The sequence below is a fragment of the Corvus kubaryi genome, unplaced genomic scaffold, assembly GCF_017639235.1.
Source record: "Corvus kubaryi isolate FWS band 111438036 unplaced genomic scaffold, C.kubaryi_AGA036_p1.0 132, whole genome shotgun sequence".
Taxonomy (NCBI): Eukaryota; Metazoa; Chordata; class Aves; order Passeriformes; family Corvidae; genus Corvus; species Corvus kubaryi.
Window position 1 is genome coordinate 6,079,026 of NW_024580666.1, and position 13,173 is coordinate 6,092,198.

General features: G+C 39.9%; 1 protein-coding gene across 8 annotated transcripts in view; it reads left to right on the plus strand.

Moving 5' to 3' along the window:
- Positions 1-12,532, plus strand: part of ARHGAP28 (Rho GTPase activating protein 28) — a 73,584-nt gene extending 61,052 nt beyond the window's left edge. For 6 of the 8 annotated variants that reach the window (XM_042031092.1, XM_042031056.1, XM_042031063.1 and 3 more), the window contains 6 exons: positions 2,531-2,693; positions 3,879-3,961; positions 5,095-5,292; positions 7,311-7,454; positions 9,576-9,730; positions 12,261-12,532. In XM_042031092.1, coding sequence (XP_041887026.1) covers positions 2,531-2,693; positions 3,879-3,961; positions 5,095-5,292; positions 7,311-7,454; positions 9,576-9,730; positions 12,261-12,447 — 930 coding nt within the window. In that variant the 3' untranslated portion in view covers positions 12,448-12,532. Of the gene's footprint in view, positions 1-2,530; positions 2,694-3,878; positions 3,962-5,094; positions 5,293-7,310; positions 7,455-9,575; positions 9,731-10,368; positions 10,434-12,260 lie in introns of all 8 variants that reach the window. The other 2 variants (XM_042031066.1, XM_042031070.1) reach the window with 2 other exon arrangements.
- The last annotated feature ends 641 nt before the right edge of the window (positions 12,533-13,173 follow it).

Here is a 13,173-nt window from a genome sequence, read left to right on the forward strand (position 1 = left end):
GTCTACCTCTTTCCCAGATTTTTGGTTATTTTTTGCCCAGGCTTTTTTTGATCTGGTTTAAGCAACACCTTACAGTACATCCTACTCCTGCTTTCTCATCCTCAAGAAAGCTAGTTCTGTATTTTGAGGCAGGAAGTCTCAACATTGTAGCAGCCACACAAATGTTGGGGATTGCTAAACATTGGTGGGCCAGGAATCATAAAAATGGCTGAATAAGAAAAAGCAGCATTACGTGAAACACTCCAAATATAGGCAGCAGCATCCCAGCTCCTTTGACTCTGTGCATTGATAAAAGTACCCAGGGCCTTGAAAAGAGTCACATCTTGCAGAAGGGAGCTCCTAACTTGCCCTGTACTTCTCAGCTTCCCCATTTTTTCATACAAATGCCTAAATCTTACTTCACACAATCTCAAATTTTTCCAACGTCTCCACTGAGATTACACAGCAGGAGTGTGCTCTAATTCAATTATTTTCATATTCTTTGCATACACTGTACTGTGTCTTGTTCACTTCTTTTTCACAACCTGTATCCTGGGAGCTGCTATGAGATACGACTTTACATGCAACTCTCCTACACTAGGTGGTAAGTTAAACTGCCCATATGAAAGTTTTAAATTATCTGAGTTTTGGTTTCATTTAAGTCTGTCCAACAAGGAATGAGCAAGAAAGAGGCTTTTTCAAAGCAGATCCAGATTTCATTCTTCAAAAGCCTTCATACATTATTATGACATTAGGACTTGAGGGCATTCCAACTTTATTTCAGTCTTGTTTGGAGAAAGAAAAGGCATATGGAAATGATTAAAGGTTACTCTTCTATAAAACAAAGAATAGAAGACATGAATACAAGTTTTCCTCTGTAACAAAACTCCAGTGAACCAAAACTGCATGATTTGTCTAGTGAAGGATCAGTCATGTTAAAAAAAATTGCAACACACATTTTAAAAGTATTGGATGCATACATAAATACATGCATGCGAGGCAGGGGAGGGAGGGAATTGAGTGTGTAAAATATATGCTTACCTGTGTGGAGATATATATAAAAGTGTAAGTGTGTGTATATATATATAAAATGTTTGTGTTTCCAAAATCTTGCTTTCTATTTTTATGGCTTTTTCCCAGTTCTCAGCAGAAAAATGTGGAGTAGAATTCTGTCCTCTTGTGCTTTTGATGAGGTGAGGATTTCTGTTCCACATTTCCAGTCAGTTACAGGAGAGAATTCAGTCTAGGTGTTCGTATCAGTTATTTGCAAAGGATGGGAATACAGAGGAAGCTGAGATAGCCCAGATTAAAACCAGTAAAATGTGCTAGTAAAAATGAGACTGTAACATTATGTGCCAAATCCTGAACGACTTTCTACTTCCATTTATGCAACCATTCTCCCTCATTATGTGTGACTGTACTTGATATGTAATTTCCTTCCATTCATGTGAGACATGGCAAACAGAATTCATTTTTAAAAGCTTTTCTGCCTGAATGGACTGAACCTTTTGCATAATATTAAAGTACATCTGACAAAATCAAGATCTGAGACTGAATATTTGCTACAGATATATGTTGTCATAAATGGTCTCCTAAAAAGCAGCAGCAAATTTCCCAGGGATAAGACAGTGTTTGGCCAGTAATAATTGTGAAAACTGCATTATTTATGGATATCCTTATATTACGATACTGGCCTTCAATCTTTTTAACTCAACAATTTTTTGAGGAGCTTGCATTTTTTGAACAGTGGTCTGGGTTTGAAGCCAAATTCTGTTCCTACTAGGAAACCTTGCTGAGTATTTCCCATTCACATATGTGTGTTGAACACTGGTTAGTGACACTCCAAACTAAACAGACCTCTCTTATGGAGCAAGATGCTGCCCTTGGAGAACAAGGGGATTAAACAGGAACCCAAATGGTATCATCATCAATTCTATCTTAAATCTCTCCTGTGTTTTAGAGGTTTGGGGGGTTTTTTATGCGTTAAGATTTTTCTGACAGTAATGATTTTGTATCTTTATTTTTCTACAATTTGACCAAAACTAACTATAATTATCCTGACATAAAACTTCCTTCTAAAGGTGGGAAGACCTTAATTTTAAGCCATTTGCTCGAGGCCCATGGACTCAGACTATCTAGCAAGTTCACTGGCAGTGAGGAAGAAACACCACTCCTTTGTGACTTAAGGGTCAAAACCTCTGGAGAGTGTTTTAAGCAAAAAGAACAGCTGTGTTAACTGAGTTTTCTGCTTCTAGTTCTAAGACATTGCACAAAATTGCCTTGCTTTATGATGGTTCAAATTGTTCACTGGCAGAAATCTAGCTATAGCAAACCAAATTTAGCCTGGGTTACCAAATATCTGCAGGAACTTCATTTGTTAACCTACCCTGAACTCCACATGGCTGTACCTAGGCTGTCACTGGTTTAGGGCTGCTTTAGTTCAAGTGCTGTACAAACCTGCCTGCTGCTTGTAATGGATTCCTGAAGTGATCACAAACTGCTGGATCAGCAGCAATGATTAAAGGCCTTTTATCTTTCTTTTATCTTTCAGAATCTCCATCAAGAACTTGAGGCAAAATTTTATGACGACACTTTTGACTGGGACCAAGTACGAAATAACGATGCAGCAGGGCTGCTGAAAATGTTTATAAGAGAACTCCCAAGCCCACTCTTCACAGTAGAATATCTGCCTGCATTCATCACACTAGTAGAAAGTATGTGGAAATGGAGTTAATATAGTCTCTAATATGATAAAATGCATGAGTAGATGCTACAATTTTTTTCTGTCTCTGAAGTGTATAAAGAAAAATCATGTAATTTTTTTTCTCTCTGTAATTTTTTTTCTCTCTTTTTTTTGTCTGTGAAGTAGAGAGAAAAACAGGCCCAGTGCTTTGCCTAAACATTTTAATTTTCTGCAAGATTTTTTTTTCAAATGAGAAAAGGTGTCTGCATTTAGCTAATAGCATAGGCTTGTTGTGTGAATAACACAACTGTTTAATGTAAAATTTGAAATCTGTGAGTAAACAATGACTGAGCAATGACTTTCATATAGAGACTCTGATTCACATTAACTGTAGGTTTCACAAATGAAAACTTCTGCAAGGTAAACTCAAATCCCTGTCCTTTATCTACTGGATCTACTGGACCTATTTTATTTCTGTTAAGGTTTATGTTGAGGTCAGACCATTGGTACAGAGGTATGTGTGAGCACAGAAAGGTTCAGGCAGCTGGGCTTTGTTTTCAGTGTACATACACCCTCTCAATCTCAGTACATTTTGTTCATTTTTCTTCCAGGAAGAATGCAGTTGTACCTTCCCATACCTATGACTTCACTGTAAAGTCACTTGATCTAGGACAGACCGAATGTCTCAGGATGGTGAATTTATTAGCAAATTGGTACAGAAAACTGAGGATCTTTACCTAAGGTTGCAGTCATGCTTTCAGTGTCCCCATGAGCAGTTTTAAGGGCAGAAGGAGGTGACATCTTCCCATAAACTTCACATACCTGAGTGTGCGCCTTGTGAGTCACAGGCTGCATGCAGTTGCAATGGGTCAGCAGTTTGGAGAAGACTGAACTGGAGCTGTCTGTGCAGAACAAAGTGACTTCATTCCCTACAACAAATACACAGCTAGTACTGAAAAATACTGGATTGTTACTATATAGACAGAATTTTATAGAGCATCGTGTCCCCGTGTGACAAATATCCAAGATGATGAGGAAAAACCCACTCATTGAGGTGATCTTATATTTGGGAAAAAGTGTATGGTTAATCAGCACTTAAGCATGCTAGTCTCAACCAGGCACTAGTTGGTATTTCTAGAACTGCTGACACACAAGGTTTTTAGAACAAACCAATTGCAATTGGGATTTCAAAAATATTAAATATTCATATCCTTAGAAATCTCCAAGATCAAGTTACAACTACAAGCTTTGCATCTGTTGATCATGCTGATGCCTGAAGCCAACAGAGACACAGCCAAGGTAAGTTCTTCATTTGCTATCACCTGCCATCTGTGGTGCTTTTGACTTTTAAATGAGAAACTCGTAATTTTTTTCAAATGCTGCACCAGGAAAGTATTCGTCTGTGGTTTTGATGATTTCCTTGAAAAGATGTTCAAATTCCCTGGCTGTCATTTCTTTTACAAGCAACTAAGAAATAGTTGCTGGGGGTATCCAACTGCTGGATCCCAGGCATCATTTCTTGAATGAAGCACTCATTTCAAAGAGGCACATTTCTCACTCTCCTCGTGCTGCCCCAGCCCCCTTGCTGGCAGGGCAGCATGAGAAGCTAAAGATTACACTTGACTAAGTGTAAACACTGCTTAGCAACAACTAAAACATCGGTGTGTTATCAACATTATTCTTATCCTAAATCCAAAACACAGCCCTTTACCAGATATTAGAAAGAAAATTAACTCCATCCCAGCTGAAACAAGAACAATGTTGCAGAAAGACTCATTGGTAGACCTCAGCTCTAACTATAGCTGCAGTCTGTGCTTTTCAGTAATTCAAGCAAAATTCTGAATAAACTACCCAAAAGGGAAAATTAATTTCCTTTGACTCTGCCAAGCATGTGCAGAAATAACATCAACGAACAACCACTTAGCTCTTCTTGCTTTTGTTATCCCAGAATTAAAGTTTGGGGGTTACTGGCAGAAATTCTTCAGGTTGTATTACGTGTGGGACTGGTGCACATTTGAATACAGACTAATCACCTCAGTGGCTGTGATATAAAAGACGTTGGCCAGGTACATCAAAATGAACACTTGGTAATCTATGAAAAAAGTAACTATTCCCTTGCAATACGTGTACATCTTACCTCTACTAAAGGATTCAGAGCCTTAGTGTAGACACCGTATTTGCCTTATAAATTTGGTATTATGCTCTGAGTGATAGATAATATTTTAATGTGTGTTTTGATAACATTAACTATTCCTCTGTGGTTGACACAGGTGGTTGTACCAACAAATAATAGATTAATCCAAACACAATGAAAAAACCACTACGTTTCACCTCCAAGTGCAAGTATAGCGGCCAGACATGTGCATTTGAAAATGGTGCATTTCAGAAGCAAATTATTTCCTGAGACTAAACAAGTATTGGTTTTTTTCCAGGCCTTTCTTCAGTTCCTGAAGAAGGTGGTTGCTAATGAGGGGAAAAACAAGATGAATTTGTGGAATGTGTCTATGATTGTTGCACCAAACCTCTTCATCTACAAAGGGAAACGTGCAAACCAGCAAGAAATGCAAGCAGCTGCCACCACTGCGCACATTGTGCGGCTTTTAATTCGGTACCAGGACATCCTGTGGACAGTGAGTAGTGCTGGTTCCCCCTTTATGGTTCCATTACAGTGCAGTATTTTGCTAAATGCAGGAGATCTTCAGAAATCAGAGTAAGCTGACCTTCCAAGGAGAAACAGTTTCTTTGGAAAATGAATGGAGTCTTCTATTCCTAGAATGAGACACCCTGACAGGTATTTCTGAATTTAGAGTTACCTCACTTATCTAAGACATCTATTTTAGCATCAATTGCCCTCTGGAAATACCTGTCCCACACCATTGTTTATACAGAGTAATGCATAGAAGAATGATTTAATCTGGATGTGTAGGTGATATTTCTAAACTTGAATGAGATTAAATGTCTGTTCAAAGTCTAGCCCACAGTAAAATGGCTGTAGCAGGTTGGGTTTGTAACCGGGCGGAAACACCAATTTAGTGTAGTGGTTTGGTCCAAAACGCTCATTACTGTTTATCTTCTGTGAGATAAGAATTAGGAGAAATGCAAAGCAGGCACCAAACTTGAAAGAATATAAAGAAGTTTATTAACAGACCTAAAAGAAGAAAAAAAATTATACCACCTTCAGAACTCTCCTCCTCCCCCCACCTTCCTCCCTTCTCCCACTGACAATGTAAAAAGACAACCCTTAAGATATTCAGTCTGTTTACCACTTCCATAGTAACCTTGTTCAGTCCATTTAGAAAGAGAAGTCTCTTCTTGCTCATGCTATGAAAACATTATCACAACGAGACAGCCGCCCACTTCCAAATATCATTCAGTCCATTTAGGAAGAGGAGTCTCTCTGCCTGCGTGTGAGTCCTTTCCCCCGACTTGCAGCTTTTCCCGCAACTGCTTTCGAGGGTCCACTCTTGAAGTTTTTTGGGGTACAATTTTAAGGTTGAGTCATTCAGAAACAAAAACAGAGGCCCTCCTCCTTCCCTGCGAGCAAAGGGTCTTCATCATCTTCATTGTTAGGACTATCTCTGGGAGCATCTCTAGGAACTGAGGTTTTCTCCTTTCCCGTTTGGAGCAAAAGTCCTCATCTGGTCCATCTCTCCCTGTCCAAACTTCTCATGAAATTACAGCTGCGTCAGCATCTGCCTATCTCAGCGCAGGTGCTTTTGCTCACGAGCTGAACACTCCACCCCCCATATCTTCATGAAATTACAACGGGATACTCTCATATATCATAGCTTCACAACAGAATTCCAGCTTTAAGCATCTCCTCTCTCTCTTCCCTCAGGTTTTCAGCTCTTCACAGCAATAAAAAGGGTTAATCTCACCTCAGCCTTGCAGCTTTGCAGCTGGAATGTTGAATTTTTCTTATCGCAGTGGAGAGGGGGAAGAGCCGAGCTGCTCCGGCTGCCCACGGCAAGGCAGTGGGGGGGGGGTTCCACGGCTGGAACAGGTCCATGGCTCCAGGATGGCCGTGGCCCGGCCCGGCCTGGCCCAAGCAGGGCCTGGCTGGGCCCGCTGGCCCCCACACGGGGCCCGCAGCCACCTGTCCCAGCGCCGGAAATGAGAGAGAGCTTGGGGGGGAGTTTGTCTATTCTTAAATGTTGATCACAGAGGCGGTCACAACTTTAAGTGGCTTAGAGAATTGTCCATATTCAAACTGGCCAGCTGATAGGTTCTATCAGTTCCCAGAGGAAACTGTAAGCACCCCTTAGCAAGGACATCCCTTCCGGGACTATGCTTGCCAATGGCCAAAAGTGTGTACTACTTGTTGGGCTTCTGAAGGTCGGCATGAAGATATTGACAGTCTCAACTTGTTTCCTCATAACAGAGGGAGGGTATAATGGGGATTGCAGAGACTACTCCCTAATGAAGTTCCTGCAGCTGCAAATATCACTATAAAGTTTCATATGGCATGAAAGATGATCTACAGTTTCACCAAAGGAATAACTGTAGGTTGTTAGAGGAAGCTACTGATGGCAGGTATCTTCTAGGAACAAACAGAGTTTCTGCTGCCTAAAATTTGGTGCCTTTCTAAAGACCCAACACACTGGGGAAAAATTACTGTATATTCTCAGCTCTGGTTTCCTCCCTTTAGGTCCCATCCTTCCTGATTTCCCAAGTGAGAAAAATGAATGAGGCAGCAATGAACAACAGCAAGAGACAGCTGATGTTTGACAAAGGAGTGAGAAAACTTCTGAGGAGAAAGACGATGGAACGAGAGAGGCCTGAAAGACCAGAGGTGTGATGAAAAGATACAGTTTTCAAGGGCAGCTTTAAACAGCCTCCCTCCTTTATCTCACAAAAGATTCTGGGTGTGGGGCAGGAAATTTTGCCATACAAAATAAGCTGATTTGAGAGTTATCTTGAAAGGTGTGCTTCCCAGTCCAACACCCTGATAAGACAAAGCTTTGGGAATTGATTGAGAAAAGGTGAGGAAGGCAGAATGATTTCCAGCAGCCAAAGCTGCAAGCTGTTTACAAACACATGCTGGTTTTTAACCTGTTTCATAAGAAAATGGTTATGTGTGGACTGTCCCTGACAGCAATGATTTGTAGATACTCAACCAATGCATGGATCTGTGGCTGAGTAGGAAGATGGTCCATATTAAGATTAATTGTATTTATCCATGTCCTGGTACAGGCAACTTGATATTCTCCTTGCAAGCTTTAGTCTTAGAGCTTTGCACTAACTTCCTAAGCAGACAGAAAATTCAGTTTGCCTACCTTAGACACTTAAACTGGGTCTAAATGTTAAGTCCCCAGTGAAGTAGACTGTGTTGTTATTCCCTGTATAGTCAGAGGAGAGAGGTGGATACTTTAGAGGTTTTCCGGGGCTCCAGAGGCAGTTTGGACTTAAGAAAATCTGATAGAAAAACCTTTCTTTGAAAGTCTTAAAGCCACCAACTTTTCTCTGCTGCCTAGAAACAGAGATTAGGAACTTTCTTGAGGTATGCTGCTTTGATGGACAGTTAAAATTATCTTACATATTAGGTGCAACATACAATTTGGACAACAAGGCATGTTGTATCTCTATGCACAACATACACAGTCCCTACAGCGACTTACAAGTATTTCCATGTAGTAACTACCTTAAATAACCTGGAGAGAAAGTATTTAGAGTCTTCCATAAATGTTTAGAAGAATGAAGACTGGTGAATTGTAAGAGAAGTAATCAAGGAAATGGTAAAGGACTCTATAGTTGTTGAAGATAGTCTTGAAGAACAAAAGAAAAGACAGGTTAGGAAGGAATGATCTCACAAGGTTATAAGAAATAGAGAATGTACAGACAAGAGAGAAAATGCAGAAGGTAATGTATGGGGAAAAAAGTAGAAAGAATAAGTGTTTTATATGAATTGTGAATCCATTCTGATTCACCTTTCTCAAGAATTTGCCAGCACTGACTGAAATATTTTAGGTGGGGTAGGACATACATTGGTGCTGCAGATGGAGACAGAGATGTTCGTTTAAAATGACAATGCAGACTACCGTGTCGCAAAGTTAAATTCAGCCTGTGATGAACACTGATAGACTCCTTCTCTGAGGAGAGTCAATTACTGCAGTCATTGCACCTTCAGGAAGACAAGTCCATTGATTGGAGTAATTGGCTTTACATCCAATAAAAGTGAGGGTAGCCATGGCAAGGAGCTGAAATATGAAGGATAAATTGGAGGCAAACTCTGTTTGGATAACTTAGTTTAATGTTGAGAGCACTTAACACAATCCCCAGGTCTCAGATGTTCTAAATTACACAGAGACAAGAGACTGGAGAGACTATTGTGTTCTGGTCAGCATGGTATTAACTGGATTAGAACTGGAATGCAAACATTGCTAATTGATTTATCCACCACTAATCATGGAAGAGTGCATAAACTTCATAGATGATCATTTGAACCCTACACAAGGTCAAATTTCAAATTAACAGAAACCATATGGTACCTTGATGTTTTACTGTACACACAGTTCAATCTATTTGAAGCTATAGGAAGCAGAAACAGAGAACTGGATTTTTATGCCTTGGGAGAATTTCATCTTTAGAAGGAAGAACAGATATTTTTTATAATTTTTATGTTTTTAAATAAGCAGTTGGTTCACTGACCAGTGTTAACAGAAATAAATTTAAATTCAAGGGCTTTACCCTGTGTGTATTTATGTGATACTTACCAAAGAGTTTGTGTCTTTGTGTTGTATCTGATTTGTGTCTACAAATTTGCATTTGTATGACTGTAAATGTCTTTTGAATAACCAAGTGAATGCAGGACAGTGATTTTTGCAAGTAACCTGAAATGAGGGTGCAGAACTGCTTCTGAATGGAGCTAGAGCAATATTTGCCTTAGACTTACTCTATTGAATATTGATTTTAGGGAGCTGTCACTTTTCCTCCATACTTGCAGTCTGACATACCTGAGGGGGTGATAAGAGTTTATGCTCCACTGCATTCAAAAGTCTCTATGGCAATTCAACTCAACAGCCAAACAAAAGCCAAAGACATCCTGGCTCGATTCCACTGTGAAAACAGGTGGGTAAAGCAGAACATTTTGTTTTTCCTGAACAACGTCAGAATTATAAATGAATAGATTGTTCCCTCCTCAAAGATTCATTGTGTTACAAGAACTCTTCTTCTAATCTAAAATTGCTAATTTATGGTTATGTTGGTCAAAGAAATTTTAACCACTGATCTTACTCTTTTTATTTTACTTAAGAATTGGCTCCTATGCAGAATCAATCTGCCCTCCCTTACACCACTACTAAAAATGTACATTAAACATATATTTTATAGACCTGCCACATAGAGAACCCAAAGGGATTGGTTTACATCTGTCTATAAGTCTAAAATGTTTTTATTTCTGTAAGGTAATAATTATTAACAGTTATGGGAAATGGTATATTGTATCTGAAAGTCTTTTCTGCGAAGTCTTCCCATGTTACCACATAACTCTGTTCTTTGAATAAATAATATAGGTTTAGTTGACTGTGATGCAGTAATCTATCTCTGTAGCAGACTCATTATTCTGCAGTGGTCCATTTGGTAGTTGTTGCTTTTGATAAGGCAGTTCACAGGGGAAAAAATATCAAACTTATGCTTACCATAGATGGTGGGTGATAAGGCAGTGGTTATAACAGAAAGACAAACTGAAAGGTTTTTTTCCATCCTAGCCATGGATCATCACAGAGCATGAGAGGCCAGATCCAAAGTTTACATGAAATTGGAGGAAATATAGGTAGGTCTCAATTTTGAAAATTAATTCTGACTGTCCTTAACCTCCTAAAGCACCTCAGGGCAGCACTACTTTGACACAGCTGGGTCTCTCCTACCCTCCAGTCCATTTGGAGGAAAGGAGCCTGACCCAAAAGCTGTTAAAATCAATGTCATTATTTATTCCAACTTCAGTGTAACTGGAGGGGCACCCCACAGGAGAGAATGAACCCAGCGGCTGGATCTCAGCAGCACTTCTCACAGTCTTGCCAAATGCATCTGACCTTTTGCTTACCTCTCTCACTCTCATAACTGAGCATTTTTCCATGGTTAAGATATCCTCAGTCTTCCTGTTGCAAGCACATTCCACATTGCTGTCAAGCCTTTTTCCAAGACCTCTTCTTTCTTACTGTACCTTAGTGTTAACCGCCCTCAAATAAAAACCCACAGAACAGAGAATTCAGCCCCTGCATGTGTGGGTGTTCTATACTCACACTAACCTGTGTGCTTTATTTAGACTGCAAATTCCTTGCAATAAGGCTTTTGTCTTCTTCTGTTTCATGCAGTGACACTTCTCGTAAAAACAACAATGGCTTGCCCCACACAAGTTTCTGGCCTAAACGTCAAAAACCAGATTTTAATTTGATATTGCACAATCCTGGCTCTCTCCTTTCCCTGTTCATACCAAAATTCTGGATGCTCTGTTGGAGTCAGTTGTGAATTACCTGATTAGATTATTTCTTATTTCTTTTAGATTCAGCTCTAAAGAGTTTCTGTAAAGTTATTACAAAACATCACAGACTTACTTCAGCAGCAATTGGGAATCAGTCTTTATTACTGATGATACAAAAAGCTAAATTGGATTAGTGGTTTGTTTTGCCTGTCTAAACAGGATGACCAATTGATGCTAAAACAGAAGAAAGATCCTAAAGGCCTTGTGAAACAATCCCAAATATTCCCACCATGGGCTTTCAAAAAATTGGGACATTTAATTTGCATCTTCATTTAAAATTATTTTTATAGTCCTAGATCCTTCGGGGTACCTTAGTCCACTGATTATCCATTAATTCATTTATATTGCTTTCACAATCATTAGGACCCCAGTGACCTTATAAGTAACTGTACAAAAATTTTACCATAATCCTGTGTCACAGCAAAGTAACCTCTCCAGCTAAATTACTTCATTACCCCATGTAAACGCAATATAGTCCAACAAATCAACTTAACTCTAGAATTTATTGCCTTATTACTCAACTAAGAGGCACGAAATGGCTCATTCTGGCAAAGGCAGCCACAGCTTCCCAATCACCAGCTAATGAAACAGCAGAGTTCAGAGGATTTTTTTTTTTTTAACCAACAAATTGGCAATTGCCAAAAACATTGATGCCGTCCATGAATTTCTTTACAAGATCCTGCTGGATGGGAACACATTGTTTACAGAGCTACTTTTTCAGAATTTATAAACAGTATAGAGGAGAAGTCAGGGACTTCTAATTTCAGCTCAGTAAACCCAAAGAAATAAAACCCCCCATACTGTAGCATTTAAACAGTGTTGTTGATGCTTCTAAAGAAACCATATTCACCATTTGACTAAAGGTCTTGTCCATAACTCAGTGTAATGCAGAACATCCTGCCTGGAAGTGAAAGTGAATTCATGACTCTCAAAGAGTAAAATCACTGGCAAATTTACCAAAGGCACTCTGTGTATCCAGGCAAGATGTTAGCTGGATGGACATACCAAACTAGGCTTGCTGTGTGCAAGTCAGAGAAACGTTCAAGGACATTTTAACACAGCTCTGTCCCTATGTACTCAGAACTTGCTGTGATTCATGGCTGACAATTTCCTTTTCAGGTCAGCACTGTTTGGATCCAGATGCATTCATGTTAGATGTCTACCGTGCAAATCCTCAGGCAGAATGGGTGATAAAACCAAAAGCCAGCTGAAGCAGAAGGCAGCAGTATACTGGACTAAAGCCAAACGGACAAGAGTGATGCCTGTCATTTTAAGCAGCTCTTGCAGAGACGAAACAAAATGGTAGCTACAGGACATCATTCCTTCCTACTGTACTGTCCAACTGATGGTCAGCACATAGTACTTTTGGTATTCCAGCTTCTGAACCATCAGAGAAATACCACATTTGTTATGTTTTCATATGGATTACACTTGTGCCAGTTGGCCCAGGAGGTGAGGAGGGCAGACCAAGGTACGGTGCACAGAAAACAACCTGTCGCATGAGTTGTTCGCTTCCTGACCTGGTGTCAGAACACAGATTTTTGGAAATAATGCAGTGGCATCAGATGAATGAAACACTACTGACCACAGCATAACATAGAAGCACGACAGAGACATTGGAGAAAAGAAGGCGTCTGTCAGGCATGGAAGGCAGGAGCTCAACATGCAGCAGTGCCAAGACAGCTGTGAAAAAACCAAAGCTTTCTGCTGAAAGTAAACACATACAGTGTGTGTTACTGCAATACCTGTCTCTCAGTCACTCCTCATGAGTACCTGATTCTGGGGGAGGGAGGCAGGAGGAGGAACTGTACACAGCTGTACTGCTCAATGTATGTACCACTGTGTATCGCACTACCGTCTTCCAAAATAGGCTGCCTGGATCCCTTAGCTGTGTGCAATTGTAATGCCACGAACCACGCTCTTTTTCCTTCCCCTGTCACACAAGTTTCAGGAGACAAAGGCTGGGTGAGAAAGGCCATATGCCCCTAGCTCTGCCTTTTACTTGATACACTCAGAATTAAATCTGTGTAGT